Source organism: Pteropus vampyrus, unplaced genomic scaffold (assembly GCF_000151845.1).
Source record: "Pteropus vampyrus isolate Shadow unplaced genomic scaffold, Pvam_2.0 Scaffold319, whole genome shotgun sequence".
Taxonomy (NCBI): Eukaryota; Metazoa; Chordata; class Mammalia; order Chiroptera; family Pteropodidae; genus Pteropus; species Pteropus vampyrus.
Genome location: NW_011889100.1, coordinates 149171 through 163128, shown reverse-complemented (window position 1 = coordinate 163128; position 13958 = coordinate 149171). Strand labels below are relative to the sequence as shown.

At 39.3% G+C, this 13958-nt stretch overlaps 1 protein-coding gene and 1 pseudogene across 1 annotated transcript in view; both read left to right on the top strand.

Annotated features, from left to right (window-relative positions):
• ARNT (aryl hydrocarbon receptor nuclear translocator) overlaps positions 1 to 13958 on the top strand; it is a 53236-nt gene that overhangs the window by 29549 nt on the left and 9729 nt on the right. The window contains exons 5-13 of the mRNA XM_023521844.1: positions 87 to 131; positions 2208 to 2421; positions 5074 to 5287; positions 6435 to 6537; positions 8004 to 8069; positions 8481 to 8566; positions 10391 to 10467; positions 11146 to 11280; positions 12691 to 12781. Coding sequence (XP_023377612.1) covers positions 87 to 131; positions 2208 to 2421; positions 5074 to 5287; positions 6435 to 6537; positions 8004 to 8069; positions 8481 to 8566; positions 10391 to 10467; positions 11146 to 11280; positions 12691 to 12781 — 1031 coding nt within the window. The remainder of the gene's footprint in view (positions 1 to 86; positions 132 to 2207; positions 2422 to 5073; positions 5288 to 6434; positions 6538 to 8003; positions 8070 to 8480; positions 8567 to 10390; positions 10468 to 11145; positions 11281 to 12690; positions 12782 to 13958) is intronic.
• On the top strand, positions 12454 to 12572 carry LOC111730555 (annotated as a pseudogene).

Here is a 13958-nt window from a genome sequence, read left to right as displayed (position 1 = left end):
TCTTTCCTTCCTTCCTTCCTTCCTTCCTTCACTCCTTCCTTCCTTTTTATTTAAATTTTAGCTTAGTTCATTAATTCTGTTTTTAGGTCGGATGATGAGCAGAGCTCTGCGGATAAAGAGAGACTTGCCAGGTAGGAGAACAGTATCTTTTAGCATGATGAAGCAGATGACGCTGCTTTTTCTACCCTTTTTCTTCCTCTGTTCTTTTCTTCCCTTTTTTCTTGTGTTCTTCTTTATCTGTGGCAAGAGGGGACAAGATTCTTTAGAAGTTTGTGTATAATAGGAATTTCAGCTTCCCCTGTCAGCAAGTGGGTGGTGAGTTGAGAGAACTTTACTTAGGAATTTAAGAAATTGCTATTAGTTTTATAGTTTTCTCTTTTCCTCTTTATCTCAGCACTAAGTTTCACAGAATAAAAAAGCTTTTTGAAACAATGCAGCTGTGCCAGTTCGTGTTGTAGCAGGAAACTACTCTTTTATCAGAAAACTAATCAATATACGTGTGTTTGCATTGAGTTCAAAGGGCCTCAGCATTTACTCCACACCGTTTGGGAAAGCTCACCCATATTTTCTGTGTAGACTCACAGCCTAAATTACTATGTCACAGCAGTTCTGGTGTCGCTTTGGTGATTGAATCTTTTGTGGTTTCCCAGAAAAGTTTCAGCATCCTTGATGTGGCTGTTTGAAAGATCAGCCTTCTGGACTTCGGTGTCAGAAATCTGTCAGATACTAGGAAAATAGGTGCTTTAAGTTTGAGAGTAGAATTTTATGTTTCTCAGACAAAGTAACTGAATACGGGCCTGTATGGTGAGATCTTTTCTCCATTCAGAAAGGAGACTCTTGTCGAGAAGGAAGAAATATTGCAGAAGAAATGTTGTGCCCCCATTTTTATTTTATGGTCTCTGATTTGGGACGACTCAGTACGAGACAGCTCATTGATCCCAACATTTATTTTTACTACTTTCTGCCCTCTTATCTGCCATTACCTCTTTCAACTGGGTCACAAGCTCATTTTGCCACCATTTCAACTCATGCCTCCTACTAAGTGCCTCACTCTCCAGAAAACTGAGCAGCACGTATGGTGGGAGGAGCATTGCATTCGTTGGGTGCGAAGGCAGCTCTCGGGAAAGTCACTTGATAAAACTGCTTGACTTTAGTTTGCTCTTCTCGGGAAGAGGTTTATGTTACATTAGTTGTTTTCTTTTTTCTTTTTGTTTCGACAAAGAATTTTTGTTCAAATAGAATCCTTAAGTGTAATAGAAGTAAAGAAAAGATACAGCAAAGCTGCCCAAGTGAAAGCAGGAACGCAGCCTGTCGCTGGTTCTCTCCCCGTGGCAGACGCTGCGAGACTGTTGGCTTTTCAGAAGTCCAACTTGAAAACTAGTGGATTATTTTTAACAATGATATCATTCTATCTTGATTTTGAGGACATCAGTATTAGAGGTGTGGTGTACTTCCCCTGATGAAGTACAGATGTCTGTTTTTAGGCCTTTACGTCCTTCCCCGCTCCACCCATACTCTTCAGTTCACTTTGTCCCAAACTGGGGAGCATGTAAGGGACCTCTAGTAGATGGTATCTTAGAGTCGCTTGAGCTCAGTGCACCAGCATTAACTCCACTGAGATAGAGAAGGTACAACTTCGTGCATTACCTGGGACAAAGAAAACTTCAAAATTTTCTAATTCTGTCTTCTAGTGTTGAGAATAAGACGCTTACAACCAACAACATTCTATAGACCAAGGGTGTCTTTACCATCAATTCTTCTATCAACTGTTGAGCAACATACTTGTGTTGGAAAAAATTGGTCATTTTATGTTTTTAGGCTTTAAAAAATTGAATTAGTAAACATGGAGGCAACCAAGCCATGATTATGTTTCAGGAACTTTGTGAATAAAATCAACATCTTTTTAAGACTGTCATTTCTTAAAACATTTTTCGTTCTGAGGGAGTGGTAATTTACATAGAAGGTAAAATTTCCAGGCGATAGAACTGTTCATATCTGCTTGTTCTCTGTCTGCCTCGTTAGTTTCTGTTCCACGCTTGCTCTGCATGAGGAGGTTGGCAAACCTTACTCTAACTTCTGAGACTAAAGCACTCCTAAATCTAAATACCACATTCCTTCAGCAGTTCACTTGGTATCTGTAGCACTCTCCCTGCTCCCAAATGGCCAGATGTGACCTCCTGGATGGGACTTCTCCTTTCTCTGTGCAGGGAAAATCATAGTGAAATTGAACGGCGGCGGCGGAACAAGATGACAGCCTACATCACAGAACTGTCAGACATGGTGCCCACCTGTAGTGCCCTGGCTCGAAAACCAGACAAGCTAACCATCTTACGCATGGCGGTTTCTCACATGAAGTCTTTGCGAGGCACTGGCAACACATCCACTGATGGCACCTACAAGCCATCTTTCCTCACTGATCAGGTCTCTGGGATGTACAGCTCTGAGAATCTAGAATCTGTTGACAGTTTCCATCTTTTTGGAGTAGATGACCGTAATCCTGAAAAGTGGGGGTCGGAGTAGAGCCGAGGCTGTAGATTGTTCAAAGGACAAGAAATCGGCTCTGAAGGGAAAAATTCAGACCATAGGAAAGTGAGTTTTGATCCCTGATTATAACGTTTATTAGCATTGGGACAGTGAGAAATAGAGAAGACTTGCGAAAAGCTTATCAGTATTTTAGGACGTCGCTCATGAACGCAGCCTGGAAGATGAAAGAAGAACAGTCAGTGGAGGCACAGGGAGAAGAGATGACTGTGCCCATGTGCCCAGCCATCTTCCTGGGCTTGAGGGGTGCAGGAGGTGGAAGAAATTTTATTTCTTGTTCCCGAAGCAGCTTCCAGTCTTAGTGATAAAAGGAGTCTTAGAGTCGTCAGTGCCTAGAGACGTGCTGTTATCTTTGACGCACTATGAAAAGACTAGAGAGGGCAAAATATCTAGCCTTTCAGAAACTCAGTCTGAATACGAATGTGTGAGTGGCAAGATACACGCATAAGTGAAAAATGATAGGAAAATGAATACAGAGAAGAAATGCCTTTAAAAAAGTATGAGTGCTCACTTTGGCACACATATACTAAAAAACACCTAAATGATTTGCATGGGACTAGATATAGTAGGTGTATACCGGAGAGATGGCTAAAGTGAATAGACTGCCCTGGCCTGAGCAAGGATGGTCAGCAGAGATGCCCAAGAGTAAGAAAGCCATGTTCCATGTCCTGTCTTGATTATTAAAAATAGGACATGGTTATTGCAGAAAAATATGGAAAATCCAGGAAGTATAAGGAAGAAAAAAACTGACCTGTGATGCCACTCTTTTAGTCCAAGCATTAGAAAGAAGGAAAGAATACAGTTTGGAAGAAAGCAAAAAGAAGAACTTTTCGAATAGGATGGTCTCAGTGAAAGCACATAGAGCACAGATTTTATATATATGTACATCAAAATTGTTTATCAATTGTTCCAACAACACATATGCAGATATTGATTCAACGATCTCCCGTTATGCACCTGTTGTGGGCTGACCAGGTGCTTTGTGGTGTGAGAAATGTAAAGAATGTTGAGAGATTGTCACTGGTGGAAATCGTAATATAAACACAGAATCAGTTCTATGAGATGGGTGCGGTAATAAGTCCTGTAGCAGTGCAAATATGAGAAATAGAGTAGGGGGATAGTGTTGTAAATATTGGGAATAACCTGAGCAAAAGCCTAGTGAAAATGATTGGGTTACACAAAGAAATCAAGTAGTTTTGCGTGCCTACTTGGTAGTAGGAAGGGATGATAATAGGAAGGTAGGCTGGGACCTGATGATGGAATATTTAGGTGTCATAGGATTTAGTTTTTAATTTTAGGCAGTGGAGAGCCATCTAAAAAGTATAGTAGACCTGGAAACATTTTAAGGATGCATTAGAGAGAGAGAAAGGGAGACCACTTCATTAGTCTTGGCATAAGGTGGCTAAGACAGTGACATAGTATTGGGAAATAGAATTGATAAAACTGAGTTATTGCTGAAGTGTAGTTAGATTTTAGGGGCTCAGAGCCTGAGAGGAAGGTGATAACTGTTAAAGGGAATGAACGCTGGACGAGCACGGACGGATTTTTGGAAGGGGAAGTAATGGCAGGTCTGGAGATGCTGAAGTGGAGTTGCTGTCTGGAGCGCCTGTTTGGAGATGTTTAACAGATACTGCTTAAAGCTCAAGGGAAAGGGTCAGGCAGGCATAGAGCAGTGGACTGGGCTCTCCTTTCATAGGAGCGAGGAGTGGACATACTCTCTCAGGGAGAGGGCGTGGTGGGAATAGGGAAGAGAACTTAAGATAGAATCTTTGAAATGCCTACAATTAAGACTTGAACAAGGAAAGGGAGCCAGAAGCAGAGAAGGGGCATTTAGAAAGCAAGCAAAAGTTGGAGTGTGGAGTCACAGGGGCTAGGGGAAAATGAAATTCAAAGGATAGAATGGACGACATTGTCAGATTCTGCAGAGATAAAAATAATAACGACTCAGGAAAGGGGACTTAAGTTGACAATTAGCAACCTCCTGGGGAAAAAACCTGAATGCTGTGGTTTAGAGTGAAGACGGCAGTGGGTTGAGAAATGAAAGGTAAAAGGATAGAGCCAGTGATTCTAACATTAGTATGTGATGTTGGCATGAGAGCTGAATTGGGCCAAGTTGAGGGAAGATTTGTATAGAATTGAGAAAGCTTGATCATGTTTATAGGTCTGAGAGGAAAGAGAGAGAAAAATGGGAATATTTGTAGAGGAAGATCCTAAAAGGAGACCAGAGGGGGTGAAATCAAGAGCTCAATCACTGGTAGTACTAAGTCTTTTTATTCCCCTTCTTGAGTCCTGAGATGAAGCAGATGAGGTGGATAGTGACATAGACACATTGAGGAAATACCTGTTGGAAAAATCTATCCTGTCAGCCAAGGTGATTACGTTTAGGGCTCAGAGCTTGGCTGTGGATCAGGCAGGAGCCAGCAGTCGCTTATGGAGAAAATGCTTAGGGCCAGAAGTGTCTTACTTCTTTCCATGAATAATACTTGTTTCTTCAGAGTTCAGTATTAACTTTTTTTTCTCTTCTTTGGTCAGGAACTGAAACACTTGATCTTGGAGGCAGCAGATGGCTTTCTGTTTATTGTCTCGTGTGAGACAGGCCGGGTGGTATATGTCTCTGACTCAGTGACCCCTGTTTTGAACCAGCCACAGTCTGACTGGTTCGGCAGCACACTCTATGACCAGGTGCACCCCGACGACGTAGACAAACTTCGTGAGCAGCTTTCCACCTCGGAAAATGCCCTGACAGGTATGCGACAGGTGGATGTTAAATGACAGGAAGTCCTTCTCTTTTTTCTGAGACATAAGAAGTGTTTTAGCTCTTAAATTTGTTTATTGACTCTGGCACAGCTTCTAGAATTTTCTCCTTTAATGAATATAATCAGTTCTTTTTATTCACATGCCGATAAGATACTTTATAGCTTCTCCTCAGAAAATGTTTCGTTAATGACAATGCTCATTAAAAGTTTACTTTAATCTTAATATTAGTGTGAATAAAACAGTAAAGGCCAACCCTACAATAAACTTCTTTTTTTCCATTCTAAAAGAATTAAATATCTCTGTTTTTCTCTCTGCTTTTCTCTCTGCTTGGGTTTGGCTTTGTACTAGGTTCTGTGATAATAGATTTTTTTTTTAGAGGGGAGTAGTTACCAGTCTGTGTATAAGGGTTTTTTTCTGTATCTGTTTTTCTGTCTTGTTTTTGGTTTTGGTCCCCCACCACCCTCCATTTTAATGATATTTAGTCTTTTTGTCAGAGTTTTGCTAAAGGAAAAAAGTCACATCTGCTTCTAAGCAACTCTGGAAAAAATTTTAAAGTGGAAGCAGATCAAAACTGGTAATTAAAATAAAATGCAGGAAAGTCCATCATGATCATATTAATGTTGGTTTTTAGTTTTTCTTCTCACTTTTTAATGAATTTCCTTTTTCTAGTGCTTTTTCTCCAAAGTTCCCATTGGTTTTTATGTAATAAAAATTTTGGTTTCAGATAGATGTTTCTAAAGCACATAAAATTATGTTTTCAAACCAGTGACATTCACTCAGAGTGTGTGTGCTCGTCTGTGTATGCATGTACACATATGTGCGTGCTTGTGTATAAAAAGAAGACCCAGGTTGTAGCCTCGCCTCTTGCTTGTCCACACTGTTTTCCACTCCTGCCCTCCCCTGCACAGGATTATCTCCACTGCTACCTTTGAACATAAGGAGTAAGGTTTATTGGTGGGAATTGAGGTATTTTGGACTTCAAAAAAAAAAATCCATCCCCTTTAGCCTGCCCTGTTATAAACAAGGAGCTTGAAGGGCATGAATAGATGACTTACTTATCTTTGCCTTCAGTATCTTTCCCCGTCTCTCCCATAACCAAGAGTGCACTCCAGACTGCTCTTCACATTCTCCTTCAGGGCGTATCCTTGATCTGAAGACTGGAACAGTGAAAAAGGAAGGCCAGCAGTCCTCCATGAGGATGTGCATGGGCTCAAGGAGATCATTTATTTGCCGTATGAGGTGAGTGTCAAGCTGGAGATGGTGATTTGACATAGGAGGAATTAAGAGCTTAGGGTTTGATTTCTAGTCAGGAGTTAAACTCTTAAATCCAAGTCTCCATTGGATTGAATTTGACTTTCAAGACCCACATGGGTTGTAACACAGAATAAAGTGTTTGATAAGGGAACTAACGTTTACCCAACTCCTCCAGTGCCAGGTGTGACAGGTTCATTGTGTCTGTCATCTTGTTTCCCACAGCTGCCCTGTAGGGTAGAATTCGTGGTTACTATTTTACCGATTAAAAAACAGACTCAAAGAAACTTCTCAGGATTACATAGGTATTGTCTGATACAGGATTTTATTTTAATCCATAGTAGTCAGGCTCCAAAACCAATATTTTTTCCCAGTGCATCACGAGACAGCATCCATGTACTCAGACCATTTCTGCATATTTTTGTGGTAGAAATTTGGATTTTCTTATGTCTTTCTTAGTATTTAGTGTTTATAAATTATATACCATACATTTTAGGATTCTGAAAAAAAGATGGTGGTATTTTTCACGTAGATAGAAAAGGTAGCTCTTGAAATCACATAATAAGTTCAGGCTGTATAATGGAAACTGACTACATTGTACTGAAATGATGCTTATTAGAAGGGGTGAGTAGGATGTTAGAAAAGTTTCCTAGGAGAGGTGCAAAATGGAATTGTGGCTCTGGGTTAGAGTAGCTTCTGGGTTTGCTTCTTACTATCTTCTGAGATCGTGAGCATATTAAATGACTATTTTGTGTTTTGATTTCATCATCTAATAATGTTGAGTTATATTAATATCAACTTAATGTTGTTACGAGGATTAGTCGGATAAATATACGTTAAGATGCTTAGACTAGTGCATGGCACATATTAAGTTCTATGTAAGTTTTATCTGTTCTTATTAATTTAAAGAAACGAGAGGAAAGTAGAGAAGATGGGAGAAAGCGTCCCAATATGTGGTGGCTGATGGAAACACACAGGCAGGAGCAAGATAAATAATAAGATGTATCAAATAGATTGGGTTGTGAAATAGAATTGGCAAACCACAGCTCTTTTTTTGTAAATAAAACTTTATTGGAACATAGCCGTGCCGTTTGTTTACATATTGTCTATGGCTGCTTTCATGCTATAATGGCAGAGTTGACTAGTTGCAGCCGATCATATGACCCACAAAGCTGAAAATATTTACTGTCTGGTCCTTTAGAGATAAATCATACTGACCCCTGCTGTAGAGAATCTGCACATGAAGAGCATTGGCACATTTCAACTTCAAATTCTAGAAGTTACAAGTTTTAGAAATTCCAAATCTTTTTTCTTTATCCTTCCTCGTTAGGTATATTGTTACCAATTTTCTGTGTCTAGTTATATCTAGAGCCTGTTATTTGGCTGTTTAAAGAATGGAAAATTCTTTGCTAGTGCAGCTTAATTGCTTTTAATCTTTCTGTTCATTGTAACAGGTGTGGCAGTAGCTCTGTGGACCCAGTCTCCATGAATAGGCTGAGCTTCGTGAGGAACAGATGCAGGTGAGATCCTAAGCAGGGGAAAAGCAAGGGATGGCCAAGCACAGAAAGAGAGCATCACTTCTTCAGCTGCTTGCTACAGTACTTCCTTCAGCAGCCCTCACCCTCATCCCTCGCTCCCCAGTTACTTTTTCCTGGCCGTATGTTCCTGAACTTCCAAAGCTGCTTTTGCTTACCCTGTTTAAAGAAGTTGCCATACTGCTTTCCCTGCTTTCCTCCCGCTGTAGTACCTTTAAGATGCTTTACTTTTTGGCAAGGGTCAAAATATGATGTTGGCTTTTGGGTGGGAAAGATCCAAGTACAGTCATCCTGTGTTCTAAACAACCAAGAACCTAAAGTTAAAGGTTCTGAGCCAGCAGTGCCTCGTATGTGTTACTGGGGAGGGTGCTCTCCTCACATCTGTAATTCTTCTAGGAATGGACTTGGCTCTGTGAAGGATGGGGAGCCTCACTTCGTGGTGGTCCACTGCACAGGCTACATCAAAGCCTGGCCCCCAGCAGGTAGGAAAGTCGGATTGTGGTTTCTCTGTTGGTGCAGCAGGATCCTCAGCATCCAAGAAAGTGAACTAACACTTATCATGTGTACCTGGTATATGAAATGTACTTTGATATAAACTGTAAGAGAATAGGAAAGAAAAGTAGACCCCTTCCTTCCCTCACGGAGCTTATATTTCAGTTGAAGAGATGGATTACTCAGACTTGAAAATGACTCAGTGTTGGCTGTGTCACAGATTGTAGTTTCTAAACATGCAAATTCATAATAAGGTATACTGAATACCAGTGTTCTAAGTATTTGAGTGTAAGAGACAGTTGGAATTGAATACAGTTAACATGGAAAGCTTTCTAAAGTGGGAGCCGGACTTTGGGGGACAGGGGGAGATGGCTTGATTGTAGCGACTTGTTAAGGGGCTTTTCTCTGCAAAGGCCTCAGGTCAGGATCTGAGCAGATTAGCTTTACTAGAACTCGAGGTTGAACAGGGCATGTGAGAAAGGTGGTCGGGGTGGAGAGATCAGCTTTTTAAACTGGCTCGTTAGAATTTCCAAACCTTAGCAATGTCATTACTCCCAGCTAGGTGAATACGATTTGGAAGTGGGTGCTGTAGGGAGACAGAAACTGAGAGAACAGAGAGGCAGCGTGGTGTATTTTGGTAAGAGATTAAACTTTGGATTTGGAACAATGTGGATTTGATTCTGGCATTATTATTTCCTAATGGTATAACCTTGGGTAAGTTGCTTGACCTTTATAAAAAAACTTTCAGTTTCTTTCTTCTAATTTGGAGATAAAATATCCCATGTAGCATTATGACGATGTATAGATTTAATGTAAGAAAAGCTCCCAGCCCAGGGCCTGGCATATGGTAGCTAAAAGCACCCAGTAAATGATAGCTAAATGTAAATTTTAAGAAGTAATGGCATTGGAACTTTTTAGCTTATATACTGTATAAATCATACAGTTGAGGTATACATGGTCTTTCATACTTCTGTATAGTTCTCAAAGAAATACTATTTTTCTTGGTAAAAAGAATGTAACTGCAGAGTAGAGAGAAAATGCAACCTTCTTCCATTTCCACATAAAACATTAAAACTGGCTTCTCTCTTTTCCAAAGGACATAAATAACTATTGGTGTTTGGTTTAATTTCATTTTCAGTTGTTTGCTTACTTTAAAAATCACAAGTTGGGCAAGACATCTGTTCTTTGCCTATGATACAGTCACAGAATGAATGTGTTTGGTTTGGCATAGTTTTTTAGAATACTTTGGGTGGGACCTGTACTCTGTAGTTTATTACAATTAATATGGGTAAAATATATGAATTTATATATAGAAATATATAAATACTTAAAACATCTGGCGTAGATGGTATATTCTATGTAGTTTTTACCTTTATTCTTTTTTTAAAAAAATTATAGTTGACATACAATATTATATTAGTTTCGGGTATACAAAACAGTGATAAAACATATACCTTACAAAGTGATCGCCATGATAAGTCTAGTAACCGTGTCGCTGTCAGAGTTATTATAATATTATTGACTGTGTTTCCTATGCTGCACAATACATCCCCGTGACTGTTTTATAACTGGGAGTTTGTACTTCTTAATCCCCTTCACCTTTTTGCCCATCCTCCTAACCCCCTCCCTTCTGGTGGTCATCAGTTTGTTCTCTATTATCTACGAGTACCTGTATTCTTATCTTTCATCACTCTTTATTGTTTTATACCTAGTCTCTTCATATGTACATGTATTTTAAATCTTTACCTGTCTGACTTTTGAAGGCAGTTGAGTTTGAGATCTCTCTTAAATCTTTTAACTTCACCTTCCTGAAGGTGTCTCCCTCCCAGACGATGACCCAGAGGCCGGCCAGGGGAGCAAGTTTTGCCTAGTGGCCATCGGCAGACTGCAGGCAAGCATGAATATTTTACATCTATGTGATCCCTTTTCTTTGAGAAGAAATCTCCAACAGGACTTGTCCATGTTATTTTTCTCTCTGAATACGAACGAAGAATTCTATAAAATTCCAAGTATTTAGAGGAATATGGCATTCATAGTTAACGTTATTTCTCTTTGATTTAGCAGAGACTGAAGAGGATGAGAGAGGAAGGGGATCTTCTCCCCTTATCTTTTACATACTTAGCTTTGCAATGCCGAATTTTCTATTTCCAACTAATTTCTTTTGCTCTAAGAGAAGAGATTTGTTTCATTTTATCATCACATGACTATAGAGAAGTGGAATTATTTCGATTCGTCTCATAAAATAGATAAGCTTGATTACTTGAGACTATAATTTTCCAATCTGAATAATGAACACAGCCTAGCTAAATGAAAGTAGGTGGGTTTGGGGTTGAATGAATTTTTATCTTTCTTTACAAAGTTGGTGAGGAGTACATGTGTGGGAGTGGAGTTGGTATTAACGCCCTCTCTGTTTGTGATTGTCATTTTTCCCTTCCTGGATGAGATGTGAAAGTTTTGAGATTCCTAAAACTGGGAGCTTCATATCTATGTAAAGGGACCATGAGGGGGTGGGAGCTACATCTGTAAAGGATGGAGTCATTTTATCTCATTTTCGTCTCCTTACTTTTAGGTAACTAGTTCTCCCAACTGCTCAGACATGAGTAATGTTTGCCAACCAACAGAGTTCATCTCTCGACACAACACTGAGGGACTCTTCACTTTCGTGGATCACCGCTGTGTGGCTACTGTTGGCTACCAACCACAGGTGAGGGGCTAGAGGCGTTACCCCATTGACACTTATGCCTCATGTTTCCCCTTGGCTGTGTTAAGATTATTCGATCATGTAGTTGAGAGATAGCCAAACATGTCAGCCCCAGCTCAGAAAGAGATGATCTCTTTTATCATCAGATCTAGAAAAATATGGTTTGTGCAACCAGGTGGGAGCAGCAGGTATGAATATGTATTTGTTTTTTGTTACTGATATTAATACTAGATAATAATGATGCAGAAGTGCTCATTTTAATTAGTTACAATGCTATGGCCACCTTCTGATAATTCATATAATCACCTCAAGTTCTAGTAAAGCCATTCTGCTCAAATCCTGAATTAAAGCTTTTGCACAGTAACCCACAAGTTATCATTTTATTTAGATTTCTTATTCAGCAGACCAGGTCACTATACCTGAGTCAAGAAATAAGTCATTATGTAAACATTCAAAACTATAGTGGCCAGAAGGGTGTTCTGGCTGTGGTTGTGGGAGGAGGTTGGTGAAAAAAAAAGACCTTGAAAAAGAACAACAAATTTGGAGGATTTACACTACCTGTTATAAAGGTGTCGTTAAGACAGTGTGGTGTTGGTATAAGGATAAGTTTGTAGATCAGTAGACCGGAGTAGAGTCTATTCTCACACTTATGGTCAACTGATTTTCAACAAAGATGCCAAGACTGTTCAATAGGGAAAGAAATCTTTCAAACAAATTGTGATGAAAGAATTGGATATCCAAATTTAAAAAAAAAACCAAAAAACTTAGACTTTTACCTCCTACTATACACAAAAATCAACATAAAGGTGTAAATGTGTAAGAGCTAAAGTTATAAAATTTCTAGAAGAAAATAGGAGAAAGTCTTTGTGATCTTGAGTTATGCAGATTAGTGATTGGCTAGGGGATTGGGAGCTCAAGGGAACTTTTGGGGCAATGGACATGTTCTAAAACGACTGTGGTAATGGTTACACAAGGGTAAAACTTTACTATAGATATCAAATTGTATGCTTAAGATGAGAGATATATGTAAGTTATATCTTAAACCTGTAAAAAATGCAGTTAAAATAAACGTACAATATTCTGAAAAAGATGCTCTAGCGTCAAGTTGCTTAGCAGATTCCATTTCTCTTTTTCTTCCCACTTACTAAAATCCTAAAATAAAGACAGGAGAAATGAGTCTAAGGCCATGCCACCCTGAACAAGTCCGATCTCGTCTGATCTTGGAAGCTAAGCAGGGTCAGGCTTGGTTCGTACTTGGATGGGAGACCACCTAGGAAGACCAGATGCTGTAGGCGTAAAAAGTAAAAAAAATATGGGATTGTAAGACAGGAGAAATGGAATCCAGGCCCCCTGTAATGGGCCAGAGAGTTAGATGCGCATAAAAGTGTCGATCTGACTCTTTTTCCCTTTTAGGAACTCTTAGGAAAGAATATTGTAGAATTCTGTCATCCTGAAGACCAGCAACTTCTAAGGGACAGCTTCCAACAGGTAACTTTTTTTCCTGGTTTGGGTCCGAATAATATTTTTATCTAATATCTGTTATCACCTTTATTCCACAAATACATCTTGACTACTGATGAATTGAGCACTACCCCCTAGTAGGCACTACAGTTTTACATTCTTTGGTACTTAGCCTGTGTAAGGAACAGAAAAGATTCAGTACTTTGGAACTACAGATAATGTCCAAGGTATTTTTGTTTGGTTAGTAAGCTGCATCCGAAGGACTGTCTTTAAGATATTTAAAATATTCTAGGCTTCACTGAACTGTGAAGGGTAGTAGAAAAATTCATTTTACAGTTCTTTTATAGACGAATGGGATTGACTCTGACTTATAAGCTGACTCCTAACTGTAATTTTCAGAACCTATACCCTGAAAATATCTGGTGAATTGGGTAGCAGTTCTTTATATTAGACTAGTTAATTTTCCTTTTTATGCCTCAGTAGTGTCCTCACTGATACAATGTGTATTTAATAATAGTACTTAAATTCAGAGGGTTGTTGGAAGATTAAATAAGATAATGAGTTAAAGCGCATAGCCCAGCTTTTAGAGGACATCAGACAGTGGCAGTAGAAAGTCTGTCTCCTGTGTCCTCAGTATCACCAGTTCTGTCCACTCAGCTGTAATCTCAAGAAAAACTATTTTGATTTCTGTTGAAACCATTCAAAGCTAAGGACATGGACCTTCAGCAATCTGAGAAGATGCTGTAGGGTATATTTTAAATCCATGAAATTTCTAATTCTGATGTTTTTGGCCACAGAGAATCATTTTATCACTTCCGGAAAATGTTTATTCCAAAACAGCTTTAATGGCCCGTCTATACAACTCTGTAATCTCAGCGTTATTATTCTGACATCAGTTGCTGCTATGATTTTAGAGTGCATAAATAAAGGTGCTTTTTCATAGGCGCTCTCCAGCCACTCTCTTAGTTGCTGCTTTCCAGATTTCAATCTTTCTTAAGCCTAGATGGATCTATATTTCTTTTTGCTTTTCAGTACATCAATTTAGTTATTCCAATGAAGCTTATTTCCTGCCCACCCTGCCCCCCCCCCCCATTTTGGTTACTTCAGTGCTTTGTTTTATGCTTGATTTGTAAAAGTTTTATTTATTTTTTTAAAACGTGCCATTTTATTCTTGCTAAGTACGTTCCATTTGTTGCTATTCTTATTTTTTAGATTGTCAC